This window comes from Lissotriton vulgaris, chromosome 5 (assembly GCF_964263255.1).
Source record: "Lissotriton vulgaris chromosome 5, aLisVul1.2, whole genome shotgun sequence".
In the NCBI taxonomy this organism is placed as follows: Eukaryota; Metazoa; Chordata; class Amphibia; order Caudata; family Salamandridae; genus Lissotriton; species Lissotriton vulgaris.
The window spans coordinates 1058670089-1058687798 of NC_141693.1; the positions used below are offsets into that span (position 1 = coordinate 1058670089).

The 17710-nt window shown below is 51.2% G+C and overlaps 1 protein-coding gene across 4 annotated transcripts in view; it reads left to right on the forward strand.

Moving 5' to 3' along the window:
* The window catches only part of PDCD11 (programmed cell death 11), a 640465-nt gene that overhangs the window by 39108 nt on the left and 583647 nt on the right, over positions 1-17710 (forward strand). For all 4 annotated transcript variants that reach the window (XM_086922722.1, XM_086922723.1, XM_086922724.1 and 1 more), the window contains exons 2-4: positions 2531-2642; positions 10688-10837; positions 12353-12520. In XM_086922722.1, the coding sequence (XP_086778848.1) occupies positions 2541-2642; positions 10688-10837; positions 12353-12520 (420 nt within the window). In that variant the 5' untranslated portion in view covers positions 2531-2540. The remainder of the gene's footprint in view (positions 1-2530; positions 2643-10687; positions 10838-12352; positions 12521-17710) is intronic.

Here is a 17710-nt window from a genome sequence, read left to right on the forward strand (position 1 = left end):
CGCCTCGTCTGGGTGCTGATCGCAGTCTCCGTCGCCTCCGTAGGCCTGAGGGAGATACAGGAAATCCTGCGGGTACGCGTAATTGTCCGTCTTGACTTATGGCAGGGGGCAAAGGTTGCAACGCACCAACCGGCGCGTAAGGTGGGGGAGGGGTCCCTGTTCGGGCGCCAAAATATGTGGTAAATATTTAATTACCGTCTTAATTTCTATGCAGGTAAGTACTTAAAAATAGAATAACTCAATCGGAAAGAAAGACGCAGAGTCCGTGGTGTTAGAGTTCTTAGGGGTTTTATTCCTTAAAAAGGAATGGTTCTTGAACCGGATATCGTGTTCCTGACACCACTGGGGTTCAGGAAGGGATAGAGCATACTTTATTGAGAAAACATAACTTTTATACTTAAAGCATATACTGAAAACCAATACAGTAGGCGTAACAGCTGAGAGAAACAAGATAAGAGCACACACGTGTTAGCAATACGTAATCAAAAGGCGTGAACTAGGCGTGAACATAGAGGTGTGTGCTAGAAACGTCACATGAAAGTGTCACAAGTGGGTGGGTACATAGCAGAATCTTGCAATGTCAGCAGAAATCTGAGGTCTGGATGCGCGCGCAGCTGCATGACGTGTGATTGACGTGGAGCTGGAGGGTGCAGGGGACTTGACATTTACACTAGCGGAAAGAGACAGAAGTCTGGCATGTCAGATCAACTCGTACCTATATCATATCTGATATCTGATGTTTGGGAACCATATTATCTAGAGGGAAAGGTCTCTTGGGCAGAGGCTATTCTATACTGACTGAGTGCGTGTATAAGCGTCTACGTGTCTGCATGAGATGCGAGGGGGCATGGGCCTACCATGGTAACAGAAGCTATGAATTACTTGCACGGAGACAGTGAGGCCGGGCCCTTTGCTCTGCAGCTGGAAGGATGTTTACTTGAACTAGTAGGCAGGAATGTATTTTTGAGGAGCGGAGCAGATAATTCGAAGGTTGAATACAGTCTTGGCAGGCAACAGGCTGAGCTAAGCGCCGTTAGCCGCGCAGGGAGTAAGGCAGAGGTCACGGGTACAGAGGCAGCCCAGGCTAAGGCTTTCAGAGTCAGAAGGCAGAAAAAAAACTCGATGGCAGAATTCAGGGGCCTACTTCGCCAGAGCTGAAAAACGTGTAAAGTACACCACAAAAAGACGTTGGCATGGCATACTTAGAAACGGAGTATTCAACCCGTTCAGGGTGGATCTGAAAGAGGACATGTTAACGTTGGACGCAAATGTATTTGCGTCTTCATAGCTGGCACAGGAGGGAAGTTACATGCACTTTAAGCTTGTACATGGAGACGGTGGGGTACACGTTAGGGAACATTTCTTGACCATAAAATTTATATTTCCTCACAGTGCCTCTTGCAATTAACCTCGGGGAGCCTTGGATAGTGAGTTTGGCACTAGGCGTAGTCTTGGGCTTTTAAAACCAGCTTCAAAGGGCACCAGTCCACCAGTGAAATCCCAGGTGGAATAAAAGACTTGTTCAGTCCTGCCTCTTAACTAGTGGAACTGTTTTGGAAAGAAATTCTTACTAGAACATTCTTCTGTTTGTGCAGATATAGGAATATTGTAATGGAGGATGGAACATTTGTCAAAATTAATGTATTCGGCATTAGGTAGAACCAAATATCTCCGAATGTGGTTGCGAAATTGTGTAGTCAAAGTTAAGGAAATATATATTTTTTAATAACACAATCTAAGTAGCACACAGGTGATGCCTATGTCCCCCTTTATATTGTATTTAAAAAATGATTTGAGTTGGCGATTTATTCAGCCTACATTTTAAAGCTTTTATCCTTAACCATGAATGTTATAGTTATGTATGATTGATCATGTTAAACCAGGACGTTTTTATTTATAGCTCTGCTCTCGTAAGAATAGTTTTAATATGAAGTAGGAATTTAAGTTAAGGCACATAGCGGTTTGTTTTGACTATTTTGCACAAGTTTGACATTCATGGTTATAACCTTGCCTGCTGGGATATTTTACATGCAATTAAATTAAACTGGCACAACAAGATCCATGCTCTGTTAACGCTTGAACATTAAAACACTCTTCCTCCAACACTCAGATGGGCAAAGTTGGTAGGATTATATTCCATAGTCAATGGTTTAAAATTGCAGTTCATTATCATATGACATGACTCAGGTTAACGATTTCGCCTTTGAGGTTTAATGAAGTAAATCTTGGGCATTCCAATTGATTTATGATGGATTTTATGATGTTATTTATTGATGATGTTTTATTTGGTGATCATATTGCGCTATAATTTAAGTTTTAATTAACTGAACAATAAAGTCTTACTTACATACTTATTGCAGTCTAACAGTGTTATGTTATTTTGCATTTATTTAGCACTCCATCACTACTGAGGCATCGTTGCGCTCAAACTTTACCAGCCCACCTAGCTTTGTGATTGTTGAAATATTGATTAAATGTCAGTGCTAATTCTGATCTTTACCCTGAATATATATTTTTCCATTTTCGTCAGCTTTTGGAGCATGGAATCTTTTGAGGAAAGCTTCCCACGAGGGGGCTCGCAGAAGAAGCCCAAGGAGACAGAAACACACACAAGGCCTGTAGATCGTGATAACTTGTTTAACGTGAGTAACCTGATACTATTTGACTGAATAGTTATCCAGCTACAGATGTTTCTTAAAACTCATCTCTGGTTTGGTAGCAGGAAAACTAAAATTGTGGTAGATTTTCTTTCAGTTGTGACGAGCTCTGTGCGAAATCGCCTATTTTTTTTGGTTCACTTTTTTCTTTGCTTTGCGTCTGCTGCACTAGTATACAAAGTATTTTCCATCGTGGCAGTTTAGCGTGACTGTTTTTTCATGTTGAACTGATGCTTATTGGTATGTTGCGTATCTTTTATTAAATCATATAAGCCAGAAAGATTGCATCAAAGCTTTTCTTGAATTATATTTGTAGGTCTGCCAAGACCGGACATGGGTTGTGGGATATTAAGATTCTTTAGTGACGTAATACATTGAATATATTTGGACATCATTTTTAGGGCGAGGGACTGTAGCTTCTCACTGCGAAGCAGTGAGGGGCGGAGTCCCGAAGAATTAATGTTTTTGAGTTAGGGGCTTTGAACCCGCCTCTCTCATCCATTGGCTGGCTTCCTAAACGGAGGCCAGCCTTTGGAGGAGAGAGGCGTTACTCCAAAGAAGCCCCGTCTCTTTCGGATTCGAGGGCGTGTTTTTGGCGTTCTTTGCCCTGTGACGTCACTCAGAACTCCAAAACACGCCCCCGAATCCGAAATTTTCGTATGTTTGGGGCCGCCATTTTGCTGCTCGAGCAGCGTCGGACAGGAGGTAACTATCCCTTGTTAATTATTTCTTTTTGCCGCTCCTCTATTTCTCTTTCTCGCACTTCCTTTTGTTGCCCACCCAATCTCCTCCCTCTGAATTTCTTTTGCCCTCAGTTCAACTTTTTTTCGCTTTGCCCGCTCGTCTCTTTGCACGGTTCAGGACTTAGCTCCTAAGGCTGAGGTGCGGCGCTGGATGTTCCTGAGGGTTGTGCGTGCCCCTGAAATGTGAGGTGGCTGCTCTGATCCTGAGCTGAGGAGTGTAGAGGCTGTGCCCCCGAGCTACGGGGCCCCTGAACAGGGTGGAGGTTCTTCTCCTGGCGTGGAGTGTTTCTCCCGTGTCGGGCCTCTGCTGTCCTCCCAAGCACCGTGATTTACTGGCCCGCGCTGTAGCGCACATCGCAACGTTGGACTCTGCTGTGGTTCCCTAAAGCCCCTGATCAGTGCCCCGCTTGTACCGCCGTACCCCCAGCTGGCCGCTCCCCCTTCAGCGTAGAAGCGTACGCCGCTGGCTCATCAATCCCCTTACAACACATCGCCAACCCCGGAGCCCGAGCCGCGCCGCTCGCATCGCCCCGGGACGGCACTGTGACATCAGAGGAGCAGCCCCCGCAGCCGTTCACTTCACCCTCCCCTCGAGGACTAAGGTACTGTTTGCTGCGAGGTACGCTGCGCTCCGGACCCAGAGTCCGCGAGGCGCATTCAAAACTGACCGTGCTTTGTCATCCGCGCTGCACGCTTTGAACTGCACGCAGCGTGCGACTACTGGCCTCAAATCAACCAGTACGCCTCGCACCCTGGGTGCGCCACGTTGGGTCACCCTGCTTTTGAAGCGTATGCTTGCATCCAAACAAACTGTACGCTTGTGGTACGGTTGCTAGTACGCCTCGTACCGTTCCGCAGCATCGCTCACGCGAGAAGCGTGAGACGTAGTGGGGCTCTTCCCCTGAAGGCCGTGCAGATCATACCAAGAGCGCTACAAAGAGCACAGACATCCAAGAAGGGAGAAAGAACGTTCAAATATTGCATTTAAAGAACTGTGGCACCCTGAGAGTAACTGGAACCGTGTTTGCAAACTGAAGACTCGAGTCGGGCTGAATGCAAGGACTGAACAGGATGTTGTGCAGCCTGTTGTTCAGGACGTTTCCTCTGATTCCGCCTTTTGTTTGATTCAGCTGGGATGAGATTTTCCAGAAGTGTCTCCGACCTTAAGATATCTCTGGGTTGCTGACCCTCCCAATCAAAACATCATTAGCGCTCTGTCGATGCTTAGAGTTCAGTCAGCTGGATTTATTTGCAGTTTGTTTTTTATTTATTGAGTAACATGTTATTCTGTATTTCTTATGTGGCTTTTGATTATGAACAGATTTCTGTTTCTAAATGCCTCTCGTAGGTTTGACCTCGAATCATTCAGTGAAAAGAAGGTTATTAAGGCATTAAGTGTGACTACGCCAAAATGGCAAGAAAGTTCAAAGAATTCTACGAGGGAAAAGGCTTAGTAGCGAAGTGGTTAAGTTCTCCATTGGTTACCAACCTGTAAACTCCTGCAGCATTTCTGGTAATACACTTGTTCGGCCCAATTCACAAACTGCATTTTGTAATATGTAAAGTAGTATTGCAGTAGTTCCACTTACCACAAAATGCTATTCAAACACCCATGGGTGCAAATCATCACCTCCACCGCTCCTATCTTGCATGCAAATACAAAATAGTCACCCACCCGCAATAGATTAAGCCCATTGTTGTTCACTAACTACACTTCTCAAGATATTACATTCCAAAACAGATTTAAATTTAATTGAATGCTAAAAAATATACAAATAAAAAAAAAATATTATTTTATTGTTATGCATTACTTCCATAGGAAGCCTCTATAGTTTACACCAGATTCTAGCTCTGGTAACCGCTACTATGAGGTAGCACAAGTTGATTAAAAAAAAACTTGTTACTTACTTTTGCCATGTCATAAAGGCCTTTCAGGCAAGCCAAACTGGTCTCTTAGAGAATCTGTCAGTGCAGCGCTGCTTCTGCACAGCTGCAGGAGGGCGAAGGAAGGCAGGGACCCAGAGAGCCAAGTGAATACTAACCCAGTATGGGAAAACCCCAAAGTTGGCACTGGTAAGGCGTGTCCTGTTCCACAAGATGTCCTGAAGAGTCAGGCAACTGCTCAGCAACGGGGTGTCACCCCTGAACTGGCAGAAGGGAGGGTGGAAGTAGTGTGTCTGCCTCTTAAGTAGACTAGAGAGGCTCCAAGCACCCAAAGCATCCCCTAAGATGGCACCTTCACCTGTCAATGGAGAGCTAAGGGTGTGGTTCTAGGCATTGGCCGCTTCCTCTTCTGCTTCTGCAGTAGCCTCTGCTAGGTGTTTGCTTTTAAGGCAGCCTTATCCCTAGCATGGTGGCAAGACCCCGTAACAGGATGGAAAGTCGTCCCTCTGACCCAGTTGGTCATGGCGATTTTTCTTCAATATTGGATAACCTCTTTGGGTAAGCTTTGTGTTGCTGTAGCTTAGGTTGGGTTAGAGGACGTAGCTACCTCCTACCTAAAGTAACAGACACGGATAGGAAAAACAGAGAGTCCAGTTTAGGATGGGTCCTGTCCTGTCAAAGTAGAGGTAGGTCAAGTTAAAAAGTTAGAATGACCCTGACAGAAGGATGTAAGACAGTTAGCCCTGCAATAGGACATCCAGTTCCCTACATCTTTCCTTGCTAAATGGTCAGGGAGACTCCACAAGATTGGGATTAAAATCTCCCTGATGTATTAGCTCGGGGGAGGGCGTCATGTAAGGAAACCGGCTATCTGCTTGTTTTTTTACTTTGGGAATGCACTGAGGCCTGCTAACCAGATCTCAGTGTCCGTGTTCTGACCCATTTCAAAAGTTATGTCAAATTGGATGTCCCCAATTGACAAGTGCTGACTGTCTTATTTTCCCTGGGTACCTTGGGTACCATATACTTGGGACTTTTAAGTAAGAGTATCCATCCAGGGCTGCAGCACTGTTTGTGCCACCCTGAGCGTGACAAAGGACAAAATGGCTCACAGCTTGCCACTGCAGACTGGAGGGGCAGTGTTTACCCTGCTATTGTGACTTAGCCATTTAAACTAATAGCAAAGCCACTTTTCCTTTAATAAAATATGTACGTTTTCCCTAAAGAACGCCTATAGAGCCCTATGGCAGGGAGCTGTATATTGTTGAGCAAGATATATAGGTTTAATATATGACTTAGGAGCAAAACTCTTAAAGTTGTTGTTTTGCTGAGGAAAAGTTAGTAGTCCCATTAGTTCATACAGGATTACTGGCTAGCATCCCTGCCTGACTAACTTCTGAATGGGACTACCTGACTGGATATTGTAAGGTATCAAATTATTAGTGGCTTTAAATCCGACTTGGTGCTCAAGTCGAAATTGATGCCATTATTAATGTTAAGCAACTTTTAGCAAGTTGCCATCCGTGCCCCAACTGGTACAGTGTCCTCATACAGGCTGTGGCACACAGACCGCTTTCTGCCCGCCTAGGGCGATGTGTGGCTCCCACATGTACTACTTCCCACTCTGAGTTCCTCCCATTGTCAGTGTTGCCTGACCCCAACCACCCTCCCTCCGTTGTTCCTTGTACCTTTACTCTCCACCCTACATCCCTCCGGTTATCCGTGTTGCTTTGCCCTTGCCTTCCTTCCCTCCCGTTGTCCTTGTTGCCTTTCCTTCGCCCTCCCTCACGTTGTCCTTGTTGCCTTTCCCATGCCGTCCCTCACGTTGTCCTTGTTGCCTTGCCCTCAACCTCCTTCCCTCCCATTGTCCGTGTTGCCTTGCCCTCCGTAATGCCCACTCTTCCTCCCCAGGTCGGTGATGCCTTGTACCCACTCTCCCTCCCCAGGTCGGCGATGCCTTGTCCCGACCCTCCCTCCCCAGGTCGGTGATGCCTTGTCCCCACTCTCCCTCCCCAGGTCGGCGATGCCTTGTCCCCACCCTCCCTCCCTAGGTCGGCGATGCCTTGTCCCCACCCTCCCTCCCTAGGTCGGCGATGCCTTGTCCCCACCCTCCCTCCCCAGGTCGGCAATGCCTTGTCCCCACCCTCCCTCCCCAGGTCGGCGATGCCTTGCCCCCACCCTCCCTCCCCAGGTCGGCGATGCCTTGTTCCCACCCTCCCTCCCCAGGTCGGCGATGCCTTGTCCCCACCTTCCCTCCCTAGGTCCGCGATGCCTTGTCCCCACCCTCCCTCCCTAGGTCCGCGATGCCTTGTCCCCACCCTCCCTCCCTAGGCCCGCGATGCCTTGTCCCCACCCTCCCTCCCTAGGCCCGCGATGCCTTGTCCCCACCCTCCCTCCCTAGGTCCGCGATGCCTTGTCCCCACCCTCCCTCCCCTGGTCCGCAATGCCTTGTCCCCACCCTCCCTCCCCAGGTCCGCAATGCCTTGTCCCCACCCTCCCTCCCCAGGTCCGCAATGCCTTGTCCCCACCCTCCCTCCCCAGGTCCGCAATGCCTTGTCCCCACCCTCCCTCCCCAGGTCCGCAATGCCTTGTCCCCACCCTCCCTCCCCAGGTCCGCAATGCCTTGTCCCCACCCTCCCTCCCCAGGTCTGCAATGCCTTGTCCCCACCCTCCCTCCCCAGGTCCGCAATGCCTTGTCCCCACCCTCCCTCCCCAGGTCCGCAATGGCTTGTCCCCATCCTCCCTCCCCAGGTCCGCAATGCCTTGTCCTCACCCTCCCTCTCTAGGTCGGCCATACCTTGTGATCCACCCTCCCTCCCAGGTCCGCCATGCCTTGTCCCCACATTCCCTCCCCAGGTCCGCCCTGCTTTGTCCCCAACATTCTTTCCCCAGGTCCGCCCTGCCTTGTCCCCACCCTCCCACCCCAGGTCCGCCTGCCTTGTCCCCACCCTCCCACCCCAGGTCCGCCCTGCCTTGTCCCCACCCTCCCACCCCAGGTCCGCCCTGCCTTGTCCCCGCCCTCCCACCCCAGGTCCGCCATGCCTTGTAGGTCCGCCCTCCCTCCCCAGGTCCGCCATGCCTTGTCCCCGCCCTCCCTCCTCAGGTCCGCCATGCCTTGTCCCCGCCCTCCCTCCCCAGGTCCGCCATACCTTGTCCCCGCCCTCCCTTCCCAGGTCCGCCATACCTTGTCCCTGCCCTACCTCTTCAGGTCCGCCATGCCTTGTCCCGCCCTCCCTCCCCAGGTCCGCCAGGCCTTGCCAGCCCTTCCTCAATGCCTTGTAGTGGGTCCTCGACGCCTTGCCCCTGCCCTCCCTCCCCAGGTCTGTGATGCCTTGTCCCCACCCTCCCTCCCCAGGTCCGTGATGCCTTGACCCCACCCTCCCTCCCCAGGTCCGTGATGCCTTGACCCCACCCTCCCTCCCCAGGTCCGTGATGCCTTGACCCCACCCTCCCTCCCCAGGTCCGTGATGCCTTGACCCCACCCTCCCTCCCCAGGTCCGTGATGCCTTGACCCCACCCTCCCTCCCCAGGTCCGTGATGCCTTGACCCCACCCTCCCTCCCCAGGTCCGTGATGCCTTGTCCCCACTTTCCCTCCCCAGGTCTGTGATGCCTTGTCCTCACCCTCCCTCTCCAGGTCCGTGATGCCTTGTCCCCACCCTCCCTCTCCAGGTCCGTGATGCCTTGTCCCCACCCTCCCTCTCCAGGTCTGTGATGCCTTGTCCCCCGCCCTCCCACATATTGCCACCCGCCCTCCCACCGCTTTTCCCCCACCCTCCCACCGCTTTTCCCACACCCTCCCACCGCTTTTCCCACACCCTCCCACCCCTATTCCCCCGCCCTCCCACACCTTGTACCCGCCCTCCCACCGCTTTTCCCCCACCCTCCCACCCCCCCACCGCTTTTCCCCCACCCTCCCACCCCTATTCCCCCGCCCTCCCACACCTTTTCCCCCGCCCTCCCACACCTTTTCCCCCGCCCTCCCACACCTTTTCCCCCGCCCTCCCACACCTTTTCCCCTGCCCTCCCACACCTTTTCCCCCGCCCTCCCACACCTTTTCCCCCGCCCTCCCACACCTTTTCCCCCGCCCTCCCACACCTTGTACCCGCCCTCCCACCCCTTGTCTGTGTTGCAATGTCCCCCGCCCTCCCACCCCTTGTCTGTGTTGCAATGTCCCCCGCCCTCCCACCCCTTGTCTGTGTTGCAATGTCCCCCGCCCTCCCACCCCTTGTCTTTGTTGCAATGTCCCCCACCCTCCCACCCCTTGTCTGTGTTGCAATGTTCCCCGCCCTCCCACCCCTTGTCTTTGTTGCAATGTCCCCCGCCCTCCCACCCCTTGTCTGTGTTGCAATGTCCCCCGCCCTCCCACCCCTTGTCTGTGTTGCAATGTCCCCCGCCCTCCCACCCCTTGTCTGTGTTGCAATGTCCCCCGCCCTCCCACCCCTTGTCTGTGTTGCAATGTCCCCCGCCCTCCCACCCCTTGTCGGTGTTGCAATGTCCCCCGCCCTCCCACCCCTTGTCGGTGTTGGAATGTCCCCCGCCCTCCCACCCCTTGTCGGTGTTGGAATGTCCCCCGCCCTCCCACCCCTTGTCCGTGTTGGAATGTCCCCCGCCCTCCGGTGTTGGAATGTCCCCCGCCCTCCCACCCCTTGTCGGTGTTGGAATGTCCCCCGCCCTCCCACCCCTTGTCCGTGTTGGAATGTCCCCCGCCCTCCCACCCCTTGTCCGTGTTACAATATCGACCGCCCTCCCACCTCTTGTCCGTGTTGCAATGTTCCCCGCCCTCCTACCCTTTGTCCGTGTTTCAATGTCCCCCTCCCTCCCAACCCTTGTCCGTGTCGCCTTGGCCCCCACCGTCGCTCCCATTGTCCTCTGGCCACTTCATAGCAACTTTTCCTCCCCTTCCTCTTGTTGCCCCTCCCAACTGTCCTCCCTTCCTCTGTTCCTGTGCTGCCACCACCCACCATAGCAAAACAAAGCTCTGACACTCATACCAGTAGCAGTTCCATGGTGCTTTTTCCCCATACCTACCCTCCATGTTGCCTCCGCTTCCCTTCATGTTGCTTTACGTCCTACCCTCCCTCCCGCTAGCAATAAAAAAACAAAAAACCGACACCGCTGGTCGTGTCATTTCACCTTTTTTATTTTCAACTTCAACCATGCTGTACAGCGGCTACACTTCTGTACAACATGACTAACAAACATTGACTAAGCCAATACCACTTGTTTGTGTTTGTTTGTTCGCAGTGCTGTTTCATACTAATGTGACATATTGATAATTGTGATGTATTTTACTGTAGCTGCCAAATGTGCATCACTATCCTACATTTGTTTTAATAAAGTTGTTTATCTTCCCACAGACCAGAATCCCTGCTCGCCTCTTACCTTTTGTATTTATTTTCAGACCCACAACGAAGAAGCAACTGCGAAACGAAAGAGGGGCAAAGGAGAGACTGATAAATCAGATCAGCTGAAATCAAAAAAGCCGAAGACTGAAGGAAATGAATCTTCCATCTCCAAACGTGAAACATGCATTGAGATTCTTAAATTTAAAGTGCGTGGTCCTCTTGGCTCCTGGTTTCAATGTCAAGTTTGTAAAAAGGGTACTGGGATAAAGTGCAAGACAGCTAGACTGGAAATGCTCAATTTGTTTTTGTAAACATCAACCTGGCAGGATTAGTCTTTGTTTATTTTACAGGGTCATGTAACAATTGCAAATACCTGGTGTTGTATGTACATGTTCTTTCTTTCATGAGTCTGTTCTGTAGACCAGCCATAAGCATGTAGCATTGCTTAAAGGAAAAAAGATTAACTCCGAACAGTGGAAAAACTCTTTTTCGAGTAAAAGTGGCACAAGAAGTCGTTGTGTTCTATTTAAATGGTTTCTAAATATAATTAGCAAAGTGTTTTATTAAGGAGGAAAAATATTGAGTTCATGTTGTTGCAGGCAATTGTGGTTTCTTGGGAAAAATATCCAAAGAATAGACTTTGGGCCCCTTCATGAAAAACGCTACCTTTTAGAACTTGCTTTCAAATACAGGTGGAAGGCAGAATATTTATTATTTGTTGCACTTGTGCATGCAAGAAATAAATTTTCTCTTTGAATGTGGAATGGTATCCCTCTATGCGCTCTATAAATTTGGACACAGTGAGTAACTGTAGTACCCAAGGTCCCTCAGCCAGGTATGTAGGGAGGGGAGTGCTAACTAGGTAATCTACGGCTCTCCAACTTTTCCTGTAGTGAGAGCTGCTTCTGATCAGTGAAAAGAATTGTAAGCTACTGAAAACGAAATACTTTGATTATGGGCACTGTGACAGGGCTGCCTTGGGATGTATGAAGATGTGTGAGTATGAATGGGATATTTGTGTTTGGGTGACTGAGAGCCTGTGTCATATGTACTTGTGTTACAGGATATACCTTTTGCCATAAGGGGCACTGTTATATGTAAAACGCAAACATAGAACCATTTAGGTTTTTTGTTTTTTTAAATAGGAATGTTTTGTAATTGAAGAAAAGTGTTCTGCAATAGTATTCGAAGTATGGAACATTTACTGTATTTTTCAGTTATACAGTGGGTACAGCGTGACACAACACTTTGAAATGAGAGATAATTAAAATGAAGAGTTAACTTAATCATTACGTTAACCTATAATTTACATTTTCTACCATTTAAAAGCATTCAGAAACTTCATTTTGTTCTCACGCTACAATATTGAGTTGACAAGGAATTTTGTTTGAGTTAAATACCTTAATGCTCCCCTTCTTCACCTCTGTGCCCCAGCCCTATCTGCAGCTTGCTTATAATAATGTAAAATAAACACAGCCTTCCCTTAACTTTAAAAGGATATTGTGACCCTGCGCTTATTTAAAAATGAACTCCAAGCTACTCTAAAAGTGTTCGGGAGCTACTGATGCTCATGATCGACTGGTTGGATCAGACTAACAGTTTAGCAATAAACCATTTCATAATGTCTGCAAAAAAGTGAAGATAATTGCAACAACTTTGTCTGTTCTTTACAGTTTTCGTGCACAGATAATGATTTTCTGATTTTCCTTTCCTTTTTTCAGAGCATAAGCACAGGGCTGTTACTGCTCGGCTGTGTGAAGGAGGCCAAAGATTTTGAGCTGATTGTCAGTCTGCCACATGGGCTTACTGGATTTGTGCAGGTCACCAACATCTCTGAAGCTTACACAAAACTTCTAAGCAAGCAAGTGGAGACGGAGGAGCTCTCTGTGGTAGGGCATATTGCGAAATGCTTGTAGCCTGTTGATGTTACTGAGACAGAGCACTATTTAAGTGAAAGTTGGTGTCTAGCTGCACCATGCTATTCATATATTTTGTATGCGGTCTGCAGCAGAGACAGGAAATACCTGTTCAAATATTTAGAAATAACCTATGTTAGAATCAGTTATTTCATGAAAACTTGGAGCCTATGAGGACTGCTAAAAATGAACATCCATTCGTTGCTGGACGGATCTATCAACATAATGTAAGCATCTACTTAGAGATTTAATTGTATCGCTGATAAGTGTGCAACTTGCTTCTACACAGATGTGGTACAATGCAGTCCGCTTATTTGAGCAGAAACAAGGTTGCACAGGATGTCCAAGTACAGCTACTTTCTAGTGAAGTGACCTCTGACCCTGCTTGCAGGTCAGGTCACCCCCCTGCTGCCGGACAGCTCCACCAGCCCAGTGCCGCTCCTGTTCCAGTGTGCGAGTTTGCGGCCGCTGCCTGCCCGATCACCACCGTGACCTGGGTCAGGCCTGTGCTCTGCTTTACCTCCTTCTTGCTCTGTATTCTGCATTTTCTGTGTGCCTTTACTGCGCTTGCTTCCTTTCTGGTTCTATACTTGCATTCTTTGTGTGCCTGTTTTCTTGCCCCTGTTGCACTCCGCTCGCCCCCCACCCCCCTTGCTCTGTTTTTCCCACTATTCCTTTCGCCGCTGCCCCTGAGGCCACGCCCCCTCGCCGCCCTGCTTCCGCCTCTTAGCTGCTCCTCCCTCCCTCCACTTCTTAAATGGCGGCCGCTGCATGGACGCGCAGCGGGCGCTCCGACTGCGTGCTGAAGTCCACGCCTGGACCGCGCCCAACGCGGACCTGGACCCCGCGCACTCCACCACGCCAAACTCAGATACGACGCCAACACCCTTCAAGCTCTCAACATCGGTCGAGACCACATCTACTTTCAGGTCGCCCGAAACGCACCTACGGGCCCTTCTCCTGCCACACCTGCAACTTCACCTGCAACAGAACCACAAGGCCCCAATGACCGGACCCAACCACCTTCGATGCATCCTCCTCAACACTCGCTCCGCTCGCAAACACACCGTCGAGCTCTGGGACCTGCTCGACTCCTCCGCCCCAGACGTTGCCTTCCTGACCGAGACCTGGTGAGATGACTCCTCGGCACTGGACGTCTCCGTAGCCTACAAGATCTCCTGCTACAAGATCTCCCGCAGAGACCGCACCAACGGAATCGGAGGAGGAATAGCCATCTTCCACAAGTCCACCCTCCTGGTCTAGACCATCGCAGACGACTTCCGGATCCACACTGATCCCAACACCACCCTCAGAGGAACACTCGTCTACAGACCCCCCATACCCCAGGCCCTGTTTAGCGACTCCATTGCTGACCTCGCCAGCACCCACGCACTCACCTCCATGGACTACATCCTTCTTGGGGACCTGAACTTCCACCTCGAGAACAACGACGACCCAAACTCCGCCACCCTGATCGACAACCTCGCCAACCTCGGCCTCCGACAACTCGTCACCGAACCCACCCACGCCGCCGGCCACACGCTCCACCCCGTCTATTCCACAAGCACCCACGTCGCCTTCAACACCACCGAACTCCACTGGACCGACCACCGCTGCATCCACTTCACCTTCAAGAAACCAACCATGCACCACCGCACCCACCAGCTGCCTCACCGCTGCTGGAGCAAAGTCACAGAGGACCGGCTGACCTCCACCCTCGCCCAGAACCCACCCACCGACCCCACCGACCCAGACGCCGCCACCCGTAATCTCAGACAGTGGATCGACGACTGCGCCAACACTCTCGCCCCGCTCAAGAAATCCTCCTTCCAACACCCCAGCAGGAAAGCCGCCTAGTTCACTGAAGAACTCCAGACCGCCAAACGTACATGCCGGAAGCTGGAGAAGAAATGGCTCCACGATCGCACACCAGACAGCCACGCAGCCCACAAGGACGCCATCCGCAGACATCATCACCTCATCAGAACAGCCAAGAGATCTTCCTTCAAAGCCTGCCTGGACAGCAACGCACACAACAACAAAGAGCTTTTCAACATAGTGAAGGAACTCTACAGCGCCAACACCAATGACATCCCACCCTCGCAAGATCTGTGCGACTCACTGGCCACCTTCTTCCATTGCAAGATCGCCGTCATCCGCAACAGCTTCAACACCCCGTACGCTCCAACCACGACAGACCCCACCCCGAACGCCACCTGCACCAACCAGCTGACCTCCTGGTCCCACGTCAACGACGTCGAAATGCGCAAGGTCATGAACTCCATCCACTCAGGATCTCCGTCTGACCCCTGCCCGCACCATGTTTTCAACAAAGCAGACGCAACCAATCGCACCCCAACTACGGAAGGTCATCAACATCTCCTTCGACACAGCGACATTCCCAGAAAGCTGGAAGCTCGCCGAAATCAACGCCCTCCTCAAGAAGCCCAAGGCGGACCCGAAGGACCTCAAGAACTTCCGGCCTATCTCCCTGCTACCTTTCCCGGCGAAGGTCATAGAGAAAATCACCAACATACAGCTGACCGCCACCTTTAGGACAACAACATCCTAGACCCATCCCAGTTCAGATGCAGACGAAACCACAGCACCGAGACAGCCCTCATCGCCGCCACAGACGACATCCGGAGCCAACTAGACAACGGCGAAACTTCAGCCCTCATCCTCCTGGACCTGTCAGCCGCCTTCGACACGGTCTGCCACCGCACACTAAGATCACGCCTCCAAGAAGCCGGAATCCAGAAGTAGGCCCTTGACTGGACCACGTCCTTCCTCTCCGGCAGAACCCAGAGAGTCCGCCTCCCACCCTTATGATCCGAAGCCCGACCTGAACATCATCTTCTACGCCGACGACACCCAGCTCATCCTCTCCCTCACCAAGGACCCGCACACCGCCAAAACCAACCTCCGCGAGGGAATGAAGGCCGTCACCGAGTGGATGAGGAGCAGCCGCCTGAAACTGAACTTGGACTAGAGGAAGTCCTCATCCTCGGCCCCACCCCCTCTGCCTGGGACGACTCCTGGTGGCCGACCACACTGGGAACAGCACTGACACCCACAGACCACACATGCAACCTAAGATTCATCCTCGACTCCTCCCTCTCCATGTCGAAGCAGGTCAACGCTGTCTCCTCCTCCTCCTGCTACAACACCCTCCGCATGCTTCGCAGGATCTACAAGTGGATCCCGACCGAAACCAGAAGAATGGTTACCCAAGCCCTCGTCCCTAGCAGGCTGGACTACGGCAACGCACTCTACGCAGGAATCCCGACCAAACACCTACACCGGCTGCAACGCATCCAGAACGCCTCCGCCCGCATGATCCTCAACATCCCTCGACGCAGCCTCATCACCTCTCACCTAAGAGACCTGCACTGGCTCCCCATCAACAAGAGGATCACCTTCAAGCTCCTCACCCACGCACACAAACCACTCCACAACACCGGACCAGCCTACCTGAACAACAGACTCAACTTCCACACCCCAGCACGCCAACTCTGCTCCGCCAGCCTCTCCGCCGTCCCGCGCATCCAACGAACAACCTCTGGCAGCAGATCCTTCTCCTTCCTCTCCGCCAAGACCTGGAACACCCTCCCCACCCATCTGCGGCGGATCCAGGATTTGCTCACCTTCAGGAAGCTCCTCAAGACCTGGTTTCTTCGAGCAGTAGCAGCACCCCCTCCCACGGGTAACTAGTGTGCTTTACAAATCCAATGATTGATTGATTAATTAATTGACAACTCCTACTCTACTTTAAATCTGAAAAGTCACCACTTTGCAGCCTGGAAATGAACCCAAGAGGTCTCCAATGCCTGAAAATGTGGTTTAAGTAATGCTGTACACCAGCATATTCACTGGTAGGGAATGTAGGCATGACATAATTATGCTTTGAATGGAGAGTCTTATCCAGATCTTGTTAGGTGTAGGTACTTGTGAGAAAGTACCATCTTTCTTGCCTTGGTATGCCCCCCACTTTTTTTCTGAACTGCTGATGTGCTTTGACTGAGTGTGCCCTGGGTCCTTGCCAATCAGGTACCCAGGGCCTGTGTTCCTTCCCTAAAAACTATGCTGAAACAAAATACCCAATTGGCATCTCTGGCCCCCTGTCAGCATCTAGTAAATGGTACTCTAGGTACCCAGGGCACGGTGACCAGAGAAGACCCCGAGGGCTGCAGCACTGATTGTGCCACCCTCAGGGGCCCTGTACCCTAGTACCCACACCCTGCCTCTGCAGGCTGAGTGCCTAAGTACAGAACTAAAACAAGAGTCGACATGGCACTCATCCCTGTGTGCCATGCCCACAGAACCCACTGCCCTGGCATACCTCAGTCACCCCTCTAGCTGGGTGCCCTATGCCAGAGGTGAGTGTACAGGTGCATGAGCCCTGTGCCCCTACAGTACCATTCCTGGGCACTGTAAGTGCAGTGATGCCATTTAAGAGTATATGGTGCTGGGGGGTTGTCATTAGGAACTCCACAGCACCATAATGGCTACACTGAAGACTGAGAAGTTTGATACCAAACTTCTCAGCACATTAAACCCACACTGATGCCAGTGTGGGATTTAATGTAACATGCACGAGAGGGCATCTCAGAGATGTCCTCCAAAACCCGAACCTACAATCCACGTCTGGGTTGAGTGGCTGCAGAGGCTGCAACACAGCAGACATGTTGCTGGGTCTGCAACAAAGCACATTCTGGGCGAAGTGCTATGCCTCCTCCCCCAGGATGGATAGGGGGAAGCTTCAAAGGCATACCACCTCTGAGAGCTTCTCCAGACCATTTGCTGTACCCAGCAAGCAGCCCCCCACCAGTCCTACCCCCAATCTGGCGGGAAGACTGGCGGGAAAAACTACGTCAGGAAAGGGGGTGTGCCAACCTGTGCTAACTCTACCCCTCAGGTGGAGGAGGCGAGGTGAAGCACGACCCCGGGCTCCGGCCATCTTGTAGATTGGGAGTCCTGCCCAATCCCAGCTGGGCTCCAGCCCCCCTCCCACAGGAGAGGAGCAGGCTAGAGGGTGTACTCACCCCAGGACAGGGACCCATTGGTCCCTGCCCTTGCCCTACCTGTAACGCCCCTAAATTTTGTATTTAGGGGCTCCCTGAACCTTCCTTCCTCAGATCCCTATATCAAAAGAAGAAAGAA